Source organism: Elephas maximus, chromosome 4, assembly GCF_024166365.1.
Source record: "Elephas maximus indicus isolate mEleMax1 chromosome 4, mEleMax1 primary haplotype, whole genome shotgun sequence".
Taxonomy (NCBI): domain Eukaryota; kingdom Metazoa; phylum Chordata; class Mammalia; order Proboscidea; family Elephantidae; genus Elephas; species Elephas maximus.
Window position 1 is genome coordinate 41,962,771 of NC_064822.1, and position 14,730 is coordinate 41,977,500.

The following is a 14,730-nucleotide window of genomic DNA, read 5'->3' on the forward strand; positions in this document are numbered from 1 at the left end:
TTGAAATGGGGAGGTGGAAGATTGGAAGCACTGTCTGACTTTGACTTTATATACGAACCAAAACCAAACCCATTGTCGTTGAGTCTATTCCGACTCATAGCGACCCTATAGGACAGAGTAGAACTGCCCCATAGGGTTTCCAAGGAGCGCCTGGTGGATATGAACTGCCGACCTCTTGGTTAGCTGCGTAGTTCTTGCCGACTTTATATATAGATACAGATGAAATATAATAATAATTAAGTGTGTGTAGGGGGGATATGGAAATCATTGGCCTTGGCAGGCCTTCCACTGAGTAAAAATCCTCGTAAAGGCTTAAAGTGTTCCCTAACATGTACAGATGTAAAAGCTGTGGCCTGTATTCCAAAAATAAAGACTCAGGATTTTGCAACCGCATGATCCCACCTTCAGAGACGAGCCCAGGACTGGCGCACGGCGTCGTCCTCGCATTCCGGAGCTCGGCCCCTCCGGTTTGCCGCGGCTTCCAGTCACCCCCAACCCAGGGTCCTCCCGCGGCCGAAGTGGGCGGGCCCCAGCTCGGCGGGGCGGGCGCGGCGGCCCCCAGGTTCCTCGACGCGGAGGAGGACGGAGGGCGGCAGCTAGAGGGCGCTGCTCGCGCCGCTGCCGCCGCCGCCGCCGCCGCCGCTGCCGCCGCCGCGCCCGCCCCTCCACGCCCGCGACTTGGAGCGCCGGCCTCCTCTTTGGCTCGCGCACCGCCTCCCCCAGCCCGCGCCGCCGCGATGGCGGAGGACAGCGAGTCTGCGGCCAGCCAGCAGAGCCTGGAGCTGGACGACCAGGACACGTGCGGGATAGACGGGGACAATGAGGAGGAGACCGAGCACGCCAAAGGGTAGGAGGGCGGCAGCGGGCGCGACAGGCGCCGGGGCCACGCGCGCCCCGCGGCTCCCGCTCGGGCGCTGGGTCCTGCGGGCGCGGGTGGGGCCGCCGTGCGGCCGCTCCAGCCCCTCGGGCCCGGCCAGCCCACGCCGCGCTCTCGGGCCGCTCCGAGACTGGCCGGGCCGCCGGGCGAGGCGGCGGGTGACGGAACCGGCGTTAGTTTCGCCCCGATTCTCCGACCATTGTGAGATCCGGATCGCGCGGCTCGGATCGGAGACCGCGCGGTGGATGCGAGGCCCCGGGTGGGCGGGGAGGCGAGGGGCCCCCGCGGGGGACCGGCGACGTCGCTGTCGGGCGCCTGGCGCCCCCGGCCTCCCGGGAAGGTCACCTGCCGCTCGTCCCCGCCCACCCCTCGCCCCATCCCCGCCGGCCGACCCCAGCCTCGATCCCTTAGGTTTGATTCGTTGCCGTTCCCAGCGTGTGACTCTCTCCGTAGGAGCCGACAGGAGTCACGAAACCCTTCTCTTTATGGGCAGCCCCCATCTTCTGCCAGCCGCCCCGCTGCCCAGGCAGCCGTAGCACGTTTGTAGGAAGTCGTCCTCTGCTCCTTGTCATCCTCTCAAGTCTTTCAGATCCTCATCCTCTTCCTCCCACTCCCAGCCACAACAAAAAAGATACAAGACTAGCGGATGGTGGGGAGTGGCTTTGCAATGGGCCCGTGGTCGTTCGGTTGCTGCTTACTGTGAACTGCGGAAAGTTCTGCTTTTCTGGCAGCGGCCCCTGGCCCACCGCGTGCGGGACTAGGGGCGCGGAGGGAGGTGCAGCTCCCGCCCTGGGCCAAGCCCTCGGGCTCCAGCGCTGTCAGCATAAATGCCGAGTCGGGGACTGTCGCTCCTTGCGCAGCTTAGAGCCGAGGGTGGTGGAGGGGTCCCGGACTCGGCTTGCAATCACTCGGCATGTCTGCGGAGGTATCTAGAGCAGGTCTGACCTCCTGAATTAAGCTCTCATAGGTTAGTCTTGAGGGGCAGGTCCTGCAGCCCTGACCAGCTCCTGTTTGCAAAGGTGGTGTTTGATCTCCAAAGCAAAATGCACCAAGCATTTTAACACTTAATCAGGTTTCTTATCTTTTTTTACTTGTCTCTTTTTCTCCTCCGCAGACCCGATTTGCTCTTTTCCTCTTGGAGAAAAGATTGCTTCAGGTTAAGCGTGGTATTGAAGTTCTGTTTTTAGAGGCAGCAGGGGTCATTTTAATAAAGACTGGCATTCTTAAAAGGTAGTGTTTGCATTACCCCTTTACCCTGTTGGATTCAAAATATGCGCTGGCACAGAGGAGTTTATTGCCGCCTCTTAGAAGTGAGATTTTATGAACCATAGTGACTGATACTGAAATGGGTCAGCTGAAAAAATATGGTAGGGAGGCCTGAGTCACAGCTGGTTTATGTATTCAGTACGTGTAGAGGATTCTTTAAATGATCGATGATTTAAAGTGTAAAGTATATGCATTCTATTTAACGTCTGCTTTCAGATTTATTTAAGAAAAGAACTTTTACCGAGCCTTAATGTGTTATAAAATATGAAATGAGAGATCAAGAAACAGAAAAGCTGCCTAGATGTATCTCCCATTTGTGGGTTGCCTTTTTTATTTTTTCAGCGAGTAGTTCAGTGGCAGCTGCAAGTGCTGAATGTTATGATTCAAGTCTAGAATTTTTTTTTTTAAGAGAGCAAAATGCCACAGAAATTTGAGACTTAGTTTGGTATACACAGTGATAGAAATTTAGGTAGCTAAATATAAATATGTTTCTGAAACAATAGCACTATTGCTAGAAATGGGCCCACATGGAAAGGTGATGGACTACCCAAATAACTTCAGGACCTGTCTTGTTACCTTCCAGGTGAGACTCTGGAGTTCTCTTTGCTGTTAATTTCTGTTTTCTGTTCTTTGGTTGATTGATACTCTGGGTTGGGGGTTTGTTTAGGACTTTTTACTCACACAAGAATATCCAGGGCACAAAGAATTACTTACCTTTGTTCCCATTGATCCTAGCCTGTCCCCTGAAGCCTCACTGTCCTCTGTGTGAAATTCCCAGATTAGTACCTAAAGGCTTCACAATGCCCTCTTCAGAGGTTTTCAGTTTTGTACATCAGCACGTTAATTATATGTCAGCACAGTTAGTCAAAATGTAGAGATGCCCAATGGACTGAAATGTTTTAAACAAGAGCAGATGACGTGATATCAGCTTCTAGTGGGAAAAGATTGCCGTAATAGATTTATCGTAGTCTAGGGATTTATTATTTTTTTTTTTTAGGGAGATAAGTAAAAATCCAAGTTGCTGCTCTTATTGGATTGCCCTTTTGGATTTGCATTTAGACAATGTGTGCTATATTTTGGGGAGTAATTGTGGCTCTTGTACTGATGATAGTTCTAGGCAGAAACCTGGATTTCCCTTAAGTAGTTCAAGTTTGTAAATGTTAAAATTTGAAGGACTGTTCTTGTCTATTCTTGGCCTCTTCATTCTCCACCAGTTTAAATAAGTAACGAACAGTGAGCCTTTAGAGGAATAAGTGGGTGTACACCTAACCTCTTAAAGGTGAATTTTCACTTTGAGGTCACTAGTAGCGGTCAGAGCACAAGTCAGTAATTTGCTAAATGATACCCTTGTGACCTGAAAATTATGGTGTTGGTGAAGACTGTCGAATATACTGTGCACTGCCAGAGTGAACAAATCTGTCTTGGAAGAAGTACAGCCAAAACGCACCTTAGAAACAAGGATGGTGAGACTCTGTCTCACATATTTTGGACATGGTATCGGGAGGTATCAGTCCCTGGAGAAGGACATCATGCTTGGTAAAATAGAGGGTCAACAAAAAAGAAAGACCCTCAACAAAATGAATTGACACAGTGGCTGCAACAGTGGGCTCAAACATAGCAACGATTGCGAGGATGGTGGAAGACCACGTAGTGTTTCCCTCTGTTGTGTATGGGGTCAGAACCTACTCAACAGTACCTAACAACACCACCACCCTTGTGGCTAAAAATTAATTTACCTCTACAAGTTGTGTACAATGTATTTACTGATTCTTTAGACATCTTTAAGTTGAAACTAGAGCCTCTGATAAAGGGAAAATACTCAATTTAGATTCTTAATTTGCGCAGAAATTTAAATATTGTTCTGTGTGTGTGCGCTTTTCTTCTGTTTTCATGGAATTTTCTTTACTAAAAGGTTATTTCATTTTGTGGGTAATGCCCAGAATCCATGAATGTGATGTTTTATGTTTAATTAAGAGCAGTGGCTTTTATGCTTAATTAAAATCAATGGCTTAAGTATGATAAAGTACAGGTACTTGAGTCTCACTATTTTTATATCTTACTTTTTATGGGAAATGTGTTCTTTGTTTAATTTTGGCCCATCCAAGTTGGAACTGGCATACCACTAAAAAATTTAATGAATCAAAAAACATGGGGAAGGGGAGGGATTGCCAATTTTAATAAGTGAGACTACGTTAGGGAAAAAAAAAGTTAGTTTTATTGTTTTCAAACAATATACAGCAATCAGACCCACTGCCGTTGAGTCAATTCCGACTTATAGCAACCTTATAGGACAGGGTAGAACTGCCCCATAGGGTTTTCAAGGCTCTAAAACTTGATGAAGCCAACTGCCACAGCTTTTTCCTGCCCAGTGATAATTGTAGTAATAAAACCCAGACCAAACCCATTGCCATCGAATGGATTCTGACTCAGAGTAAAACTGCCCCGTAAAGTTTCCAAGTTTGTAATTTTTGTGGAAGCCACGTCTTTCTCCAATAGAGTAGCTGATGCGTTCGAACCACAGACCTTTTGGTTAGCGGCTGAGCACTTTAACCACTGAGCCCCACACAGCAGTTAGAACTAGGCCAAGAACAGATTCTCCAGAAAGATCATGTAGAGAACTGGCTTCGACACTTGATTTACAATTGTTGTCGGGGCACTTGATTTACAGTTGTTGTTGGATGCTGTACTGTTGATTCCGGCTTTACAATAAGGGTATCAATTGTACTATAAGTAGGTCTTTTAAGGGAGCTTGAAAACTTTCAAGCAATTTAAATGTTCTAAAGTAACCTTGTTTATACTGTTATTTGCTTATCAAAGACTTTCTGTATAGATAGAAGTTAACTTCATTTTAGCTTTCTATATGAATTATCAGAAATAATCGAAATTACTGAAAATGTCTATTCTCTTGTAAGTGGCAGCATTACTAAAGAGGTTACCCAAAGGGTATATGTCCCTATAGGATGACCTCCCTAGGGGCTTTCACAGGTTAGAGGGCGGTAGATTTTCGAGGATGTCTTATACTCCTCATGACCTTAGTGTGTTCCTTTGGCCAGATACATGCCTTCTGTTCATTTCTGAAGAGATTTAGGGAATTGCGGTGCAATGGATCGCTTTTGTGTGGCCTTTCTAGCCATGGTCTTGTAACTGCCACCCAAGTGATTGGGCATGACTGTGTGATAGGGTAATTGTGGCACACTAAAGGGATTTGTCAGTTTTGCCATCTCACTGGGCTTGAAATGAGTCACCCCAGAGGCGGGAAAGAGAAGATCCCACCACCACCAAGGAAGAACAGCCAGGAGCCAGCATGTCCTTTGGACCCAGGATCCCTGCGCTGAGAAGCTCCCAGAAGAAGGAGACAGAGAGAGAAAGTGAGAGAGCTAGAGAAGCTGTGGCAGAGGAATGATGGCAGAATACCATGCAGTAGGCTTCCTGGCCTGCGGATTAAGAAAGCTGAGTGCCTAGGGTTCCTCTGGGGACTTATCAGCAGAGCTAAAAGAGCTTTGTAACACTTGCCAGAGTAGGGCAGAGGCTGAAGGCCAGAGAGATATGCCTGTGACCAGGCGAGAAGACGCTGTCCTGATGGAAAAACTGTATCCTCAGCTTTCCTGAACCTGAATTGTAATCTGTTACTTCCTAATAAACCCCACCCATAACCCCATTGCCATCGAGTCAATTCCGGACATAGTGACCCTATAGGACAGAGTAGAACCACCCCTGTAGAGTTTCCAAGGAGCTCCTGGTAGATTTGAACTGCCAGCCTGTTGGTTAGCAGCCATAGCACTTAACCACTACACCACCAGGGTTTCCATAAACCCCATTATCGTGAATATTATCTGCGTTCTGTGTGGCCATTGCAATGAATTATGGAACCCAGCAGAGAAGTAGAGAGTGTCGTGGGAGGGACAGCTGGGGTCAGAATTGGTAAAGATGGCAGAGAGAGGAGGCACGTCTGACCTCCGCCTCATAGGGATCAGCCTTGAGCTGTTGATCTTGATTCTCCTTGCCCTTGTTAAGCTGGAGGAGGTCAGACACTGCCCTCATGTCATTTTTACAGGAATCCATTGAGGACAAGGCACATTGCCAGTTAAACTCTGTCTTCTGATCCTTGCCTCATTGATACGCATCTTCTCCACTTGCAAAATGCATTTCCTGGTGGCGCAGTGGTTAAGGGCTTGCCTGCTAACCAAAAGGTCAGTAGTTTGAATCCACCAGTCGTTCCTTGGAAACCTATGGGGCAGTTCTACTCTGTCCTGTAGGGTCGCTATGAGTTGGAATCAACTCAATGGCAACAGGTAGTAGTGACGGTCATTACCTCTTATTCAGCCTACCACTCGATGTTAAACATTGTTTTGTCCAATTTTGAAAACTTGAGTCACACAGTTGGCCTCAAAATTAGCATTTAAGTTGGTTGGAAAACCCAATCTCTTTCCTCACTTTACTAACACTGACCTTCAGAATACGTGTTTCTAGGACAAAGTGATTTTTTTCATCCCTTTTCCACTAAGAGAGCTTTTCTCAATATTCACCACCACAGGATAGAAGGCGGCTATTAAGAATATTTATATAGGGAATAAAGAAATGTGAAGTTGCCCTTGGCAGATAAATGATTAATTTAATCCCTGGGGTACATATTCAGTAGTTGCTGTATTTGAGGGTTATTCCCAGACATTCTTAAGAATTTTTTTTTTCCTTAGAAAAATTAAAGACCTGATATTTGGCAAAGACTTAAGAGTTCAGAGTTCTTTTAACAAAGACATGAACATAAACTCTCTTCCCCCATCCTCAATTTAGAAAAAAATATTGAAGTTATCCTCTTGTTTGGTATGTTACATTGTTACTTCTGCCTTTTCTGTGTCTTGTGGGGACTAGCTGTAGGAACTTCCCCTCAGTATGGAATCAGTGGGAAAATGTAAAAACTTATCATAGATTTTTCTCGTTACAGAAAAACTTACGGGTGCAGAACTGCCCTTTCTGAAATGTGATCTGTTAACAGCTGTAAAAATCTAAATGGAAAGATGCATTAAACAGCTTTTTCCAAGGGAACCTCCTCCGTTCAAGAAATGCATTTTGAAATTATCAAATAACTACTAAGATTTAAATCTGAGATGGCGATAACACTCGTTGGTCCAGAACAAACCTTTTCCAGAGCCTGGCTCCACTGTGTTATGGACTTTCAATAAAGAATAATTTGTTTGATGATGGTTTCAAGTTTATCTCCTGTAAGTCACAGATGACCAACCAGAGCACTTTTGGAGCCAAAATTTACCGGTGTCATGGGCACACTAAGTGTTAATAAATTTAAAAACACACGAATATATTTCCTTGTTTAAAAAATCTTGCAAATGGATTATAGAGAGCCCTTTTGAGTTTCTCTTTAGGTCTCTTAAACATAATTTAATTCAATATAATTTGCAATAAGATTTTTTTTTTTGTATGCTTCTTTCAGGCAATACTTCTTTTGTGGTTGGAGTTCTACATTTATCCCATCTTTTTCCAGTGGGTCTCAAGTTGACTCCACCTGACTCATGGTGACCCTGTGTGTGTCAGAGTAGAGCTACTCTACAGAGTTTTCAGTGGCTGACTTTCCAAAGTAGATCACCAGACCTTTTATCCGAGGTACCTCTGAGTGAACTCAAATCCCCAGCCTTTCAGTTAGCAGCTAAGGGTTAGTGCATTAACTGAGTGCACTAACTGTTTGTGTCACCCAGGGATTCCTGTCCCACCTTTTGCCTCATGTGTATCAGCATTCCTTTCCCTTTTGCGTCCCCCTCCCCTAGCATTGCAATGATTCAGGATTCCACAAAGCCATTTTCCTGTAAGAAGCAAAAGGGGCCTCAGGCATCTGATACTGAACATGAGCAACATCTCTGGGAAGATGGCGCCTCTAGGAGGAATCCACCTGAGCGCACCTGTATCCTACCCAGCGCTTCAGCCTGAGCCTGTTGAACACTTGAGATGAGTAGTGTGCTTCGTGGCTGCTTTAGGTTTCCTATAAGTTGGTGGCCTCTCAGCTTGAGGAGAAAACCCAATGTATAAGTTGCTTGGTGGGGATCACAAACTGAATTAGGATTTTAACTTCACAGTTTCTGTTTTGTTTAGCACACTGGGCTCTGTTACTGGCTTAAGCACACACACAAACCAGGGAAATAAGGGCTCATTTATTTCCACAGCTGCGCACACTGTGTTAGAGTTCCCGTAATACTTCCCAGAGAACGATGTTGATTTCAGTTAATATGATCTCCCATTGCTTTAGGAGATCATATTAACTGATCTTTTTTTTTTTAATGGGAGGAGTGGATTTGCCCTTCTCTACTGATTGAGTATTTGTTAACATCTTAAAGAGAAGGAAGAACCCATGAAGGCAGAGTTTTTTTTTTCTTTTTCCAAATGAAGCTTTTTTTTTTTTTTTTAAATTGTTTTTGCAAAAGCATATTGTTTTCACTATAGAGCATTCAGAATATATTGTCAGGCAAAAAGGTTGTGCCTTCATACATACATTTTTCTGTTCATAATATATTTACAAAAATGCAGATATGCGATTCCTACTGACCTGTAAATTCCTTTTTTTTAATTAGATACGTCATGAACACATCATTGTGTAGTCTAGTCTTTTCCTGAGTGGTAAAATGGCTCACTATCCTACCATATGTCTCTGTGTAGAAGACCACCATTTATTTAATCCTCTTTTGCTGGATGTCTGTGGCTGAGACTACTAGTGGGCTTCCTTCTGAAGTAACACTTTTTCTTGACACATGGAATGTCTTCCCTCCCCTTGCCACTGGCTGGGATGTGGATGTAAAGATAAATCATCTTGGACCAGGTGAACAAAGGATAGTGGGGAACAAGATAGAAGGAACCTTGGCTATGCCATCTTCTTAGAGCAGAACTTCCCCACTAGCTGAGACTTTACAAGAGAGACAAGTGAGCTGTCTTATAAGCTGTGGTTATTTTGGGGCTGTATCCCACACCACTTAACCTATGTGCGAATGTAACACCTGTGTAGCTTTGGCTTTGTATGTTGTTGTCGTTAGGTGCCACTGAATCGGTTTCGATTCACAGCGACCCTATATACAACAGAACTAAACACTGCCTGGTCCTGCACCATCTTCACAGTCATTGCTTTGTTTGAGCCCATTGTCGCAGCCCCTGTGTCCATCTCATTAAGTGTCTTCCTCTTTTTTGCTGGCCATCTACTTTACCAAGCATGATGTCCTTCTCCAGGGACTGGTCCCTCTTGATAACATGTCCAGAATACATGAGAAAAAGTCTTGCCGTCCTTGCTTCCAAGGAGCATTCTGGCTGTACTTCTTCCTAGGCAGACTTGTTCATTCTTCTGGCAGCCCATGGTATATTCAATATTCTTTGCCAACACCATAATTCGAAGACATCAGTTCTTCTTCTGTCTTCCTTATTCATTGTCCAGTTTTCACATATATATGTGGCAACGGAAAACACTGTGGCTTGGGCCAGGTCCACCTTAGTCTTCAAGGTGACATCGTTGGTTTTCAACACTTTAAAGAGCCCTTAGCAGCAAAGTTGTCCAGTGCAGTATGTCGTTTGGTTTCTTGACTGCTGCTTCCATAGTTGTTGATCGTGTATCCAAGTAAAATGAAATCCTTGACAACTTCAGTATTTTCACTGTCTATCATGGTGTTGCTTATTGGTCCATTTATGAGGATTTTTGTTTTCTTTATGTTGAGCTGTAGTCCATACTGAAGGTTTTAGTATTTGATCTTCATCAGTGAGTACTTCAAGCCCTCTTTGCCTTTTGCAGGGAAGGTTGTGTCATCTGCATATTGCAGGTTGTTATTGAGTCTTCCTCCAATCCTGATGTCCCCTTCTTCATATAGTCCAGCTTCTTGAGTTATTTTCTTAGCATACAGATTGAATAAATATGGTGAAAGAGTGCAACCCTGTCACACACCTTTCCTGACTTTAAACCACACAGTATCCCCTTGTTCTGTCTGAACGAGTGCCTCTTGGTCTAAGTACAGGTTCCTCAGGAGCACAACTAAGTGCTCTGAAATTCCCGTTCTTCGTAGTGTTATCCATAATTTGTTGTGATCCACACAGTTGATTGCCTTTGCATAGTCGATAGAACACAGGTGAACGTCTTTCTGGTATTCTCTGCTTTCAGCCAAGATCCATCTGACATCAGTAATGATATCCCTCGTTCCACATCCTCTTCTGAATCCAGCTTAAATTTCTAGCAGTTCCCTGTTCATGTACTGCTGCTACTGTTTTTTAATTATATTAAGCAGAATTTTATTTGTTTTTCGCCAATACCTTCAGTGCAGCTTGGACTTCTTCCTTCAGTACCATAGGTCCTTGATCATATGCTACCTCCTGAAATGGTTGAATGTCATCCAGGTCTTTGTGGTACAGTGACTCTGTGTATTCCTTCCATTTTCTTGTGATGCCTCTTGTGCTGTTCAATATTTTCCCCATAGAATCCTACAATATTGGAAGTCGAGGCTTGAATTTTTGTTTCAGTTCCTTTCAGCTTGAGAAATGCCGAGCGTGTACGTCCTTTTGGTTTTCTATCTCCATGTCTTTGCACGTTTTACTTGACTTTGTCTTCTAGAGCCACCCTTTGAAATCTTGTGTTCAGATCTTTTATTTCATCATTTCTTCTGTTTGCTTTAGTTACTGTACGTTCAAGAGTAAGTTTCAGAGTCTCTTCTGACATTCATGTTGGTCTTTTCTTTTTGTTCCTGTCTTTTTAATGACTTTTTGCTTTCTTCGTGTATGATGTCCTTAATGTCATCCCACAACTCATCTGGTTTTCGGTCATTAGTGTTCAGTGTGTCAAATCTATTCTTGAGATGGTCTCTAAATTCAGGTGGTATATACTCAAGGTCGTACTCCGACTCTCGTAGACCTGTTGTAATTTTCTTCAGTTTCAACTTGAATTTGCATATGAGCAATTGATAGTCTATTCTGCAGTCAGCCCCTGGTCTTGCTCTGACTGATGATATTGAGCTTCTCCATTGTCTCTTTCCACAGATGTAGTTGATTTGATTCCAGCATATTCCATCTGGCATGATCCATGTGTATATTCACTGTTTATGTTGTTGAAAAAAATATATATTTTCAATGAATAAGTCGTTAGTCTTGCAAAATTCTGTAACTCAATCTCTAGCATCGAATAATCGTATTAACTGGTCTTCCTTGTTGGCACATGGATATTATCCTGTCATTGACAGCGTTGTACTTCAAGATAAATCTTGAAATGATCTTTTTGACAGTGAATGCGACACCGTTCTTCTTCAATTTGTCATTCCTGGCAGCGTAGACCATATGATTGCCTGATTCAAAATGGCCAATAACAGTCCATTTCAGCTCAGTAGTGCTTAGGACATTGATCTTTATGGGTTCCATTTTGTTTTTAATGACTTCCAATTTTGCCAGATTTGTACTTTGTATATTCCAAGTTCCAATTATTAATGGATGTCTGCAGCTGTTTCTTATTTTGAGTTGTGCCATATCAGCAGATGAAGGTTCTGAAAGCTTTACCCCATCCCCATTGTTAAGGTCGTCTCTACTTTGAGGAGGGAGAGCTCTTCGCCTGTCATATTTTGAGTGCCTTCTAACCCGAGGGGCTCATCTTCCAGCACTATATCAGACAAAAATCCACTGCTATTCATAAGATTTTCACTGGCCAATATTTTTTAGAAGTTGATTGCCAGGTCCTTCTTCCTAGTCTATCTTAGCCTGGAAGCTCTGCTGAAACCTTTCCACCATGGGTGACCCTGCTGGTATTTGAATACTAGTCACATAGCTTCCAGCATCACAGCAACACACAAGCTACCACAGTGCAACAAACTGATGGATGAATGGTAGTGGCTTTGTGTACATCTTAGTTTATTTTTTTTAATTATTGTTTTCTTTCTTTTCAAAAAATTTTATGGTGGTAAAGTATATATAAACAAAAAGATTTGCCATTTTAACCGTTCTTATGAGTACAGCTCAGCAGCATTAATTACTATTAATTATATTCACCATGTTGTACAACTGTCATAGTATTTATCTCCGAAAGGTTTCATCACCCCAAACAGAAACTCAACACTCCTTAAGCAGGAACTCCCCACTTCCCCACTCCCTTTACCCTGTGTTAACCACTAAAATACTTTCATCTCTGTAGATTTGCCTGTTGTAGATATTTCATGAGTGAGATCATAAAACAATTCTTCTTTTGTGTCTGACTTATTTTACTTAGCATGATGTTTTCAAGATTCATCCATGTGATAGCATGTCTTTCAGACCGTCATTTCTCTTTATGACTGATTAATATCTAATTGCATGTATGTATCACATTTTGTTTATCCGTTCATCTCTTGATGGGTACTTGGGTTATTTCCATCTTTTCCTATTGTGAATAGTGCCACAGGGAACATTGGTGTACGAGTATCTATTTGCATTCCTGCTTTCAGTTCTTTTTGGTATATATGTAGGAGTGGAATTGCTGGGTCATATGGTAATTCTATGTTTAACTTTCTGAGGAACCACCAAAATATTTTTCCACAATAGCTGCACCATTTTACATTTCCATCGGTAGTGGATAAGAGTTCCAGTTTCTCCAGATCCTTGTCAACACTTGATATTTCATGTTTTTTTTTTTTTTTGATAATAGCTATCCTAGAAGATGTGAAGTGGTATCTCATTGTAGTTTTGATTTGCATTTTGATGACTGATGAGTTTGAGCATCTTTTCATGTGCCAATGACCACTTGTGTATCTTCTTTTTTGAAATGTCTGTTTAAGTCCCTTGCCCACTTTTTAATTGAGTTTTTTTTTTTAATTGTAGGCGTTCTTTATATATTCTAGGAGCCTTGGTGATGCAGTGGTTAAGCACTCAGCTGCTAACCGAAAGGTTGATGGCTCGAACCCACCAGTGGCTCCATGGGAGAAAGATGTGGCGGTCTGCTTCCGTAAAGATTACAGCCTTGGGGCAGTTCTGCTTTGTCCTGTAGGGTTGCTATAAATCGGAATCAATTCAATGGCAATGGGTTTTATATATTCTGGATAGTAAACCCTTATCAGATACATGGTTACCACATATTTTCTCCCATTATGTAGGTTGTCTTTTCACTTTCTTGATAAAGTCTTTCTTTTGATGCACAAAAGTTTTTAATTTGATATAGTCCAATTTATCTATCTTGCATTTTGTTGGTTGTACTTTTGATGTCATATTTAAGAATCTGTTGTCAAAAACAAGGGCTTGAAGCTTTACCCCTACATTTTGTTCTAAGAATTTTATTTGTTTAGTTCTTACATTTAGGTCATTGATCCCTTTTGAATTAATTTTCGTATATGATATTAAATATTGATCTAACTTCATTCTTTTCCTTGTGGAGATCTAGTTCTCCCAGTACCATTTATTGAAGAGACTGTTCTTTTCCTATTGAATGGACTTGGCACCCTTGTCAGAAAACAATTGGCCACAGTCGTATGGTTTATTTCTGGATTCTCAATTCTATTCCATTTGTCTATGTTTATCCTCATACCAGTACCAGAGTGTTTTGATTACTGTAGCTTGATTAGTTGTCACAATAACCGCAATGATGGACTCAAAAGTGCTGGCAATTGTGAGGATGATGAAGGACCTGGCAACATTTGTTACTTTGTGCATAAAGTCTCCACAAATCAGAGTCAACTCCACAGGAACTAACAACAACAGCACAGTATGTTTGAAACTGGGAAGTATGAGTCCTCTTATTTTGCTCATTTTTTAAGGTCGAATCGACTCAATGGCAACAGGTTTGGTTTCAGTGGGTTTTGCAATTCCATATAAATTTGAGGGTCAGCTTTTCATTTCTGTGAAAAAGTCCTGTTGGAATTTTTATAGGGACTGCATTGAATCTGTAGATCACTTTGGGTGCTATTGACACTTTAACAATACTGAGTCTTCTAATCTATTAACAAGAGATGTCTTTCCAATTATTTGTTGTTGTTGTTAGTTGCTGTCGAGTCAGTTCTGACTCATGGCGACCTCATGTGTACCTTTTGACCTTTTGAAAGCAGATTGCCAGGCCTTACTTCTGAGGTGCCTTTGGGTGGGTTCAAATGACCAACCTTTGGCTAATAGTCAAGTGCTTAATCATTTGTGCCACACTTTTTACTTCTTTCAGTAATATTTTATACTTCTCGGTATACAAGTCATTTCACCTCCCTTGATAAAGCACTTGGCTGCCAACAAAAAGGTCAGCAGTTCGAACCTACCAGTGGCTCCGCAGTAGAACGATATGGCAACCTGCTTCTGCAACCGTTTACAGCCTTGGAGATCCAGGTGGGGCAGTTCTCCTCTGCCCTACAGGGTCGCTGTGAGTCTAAATCGACTCGACAGCAGTGAGTTTGGTTAAATTTATTCTGAATAGTTTATTCTTTTAGTTGCTATTATAAACAGAGTTGTTTCCTTAGTTTTCCTGTTCAAGCTGTTCATTGCTAATGTATAGAAACATAACTGATTTTTGCATTTTGTTCTTGTACCCTGTAATTTTGCTGAATTTGTTCATTAGCTTTAGTAGCTTTCTTATGGATTCTTTGGAATTTCCTATAGGGTCATGTCATCTGTGGATAGAGATAGTT

General features: G+C 42.8%; 1 protein-coding gene across 3 annotated transcripts in view; it reads left to right on the plus strand.

Moving 5' to 3' along the window:
- The first annotated feature begins 687 nt into the window (after window positions 1-687).
- Window positions 688-14,730, plus strand: part of NMT2 (N-myristoyltransferase 2) — a 70,400-nt gene continuing 56,357 nt past the window's right edge. For 2 of the 3 annotated variants that reach the window (XM_049881931.1, XM_049881932.1), the window contains exon 1: window positions 725-847. In XM_049881931.1, coding sequence (XP_049737888.1) covers window positions 820-847 — 28 coding nt within the window. In that variant the 5' untranslated portion in view covers window positions 725-819. Of the gene's footprint in view, window positions 848-14,730 lie in introns of all 3 variants that reach the window. The other variant, XM_049881930.1, reaches the window with a different exon arrangement.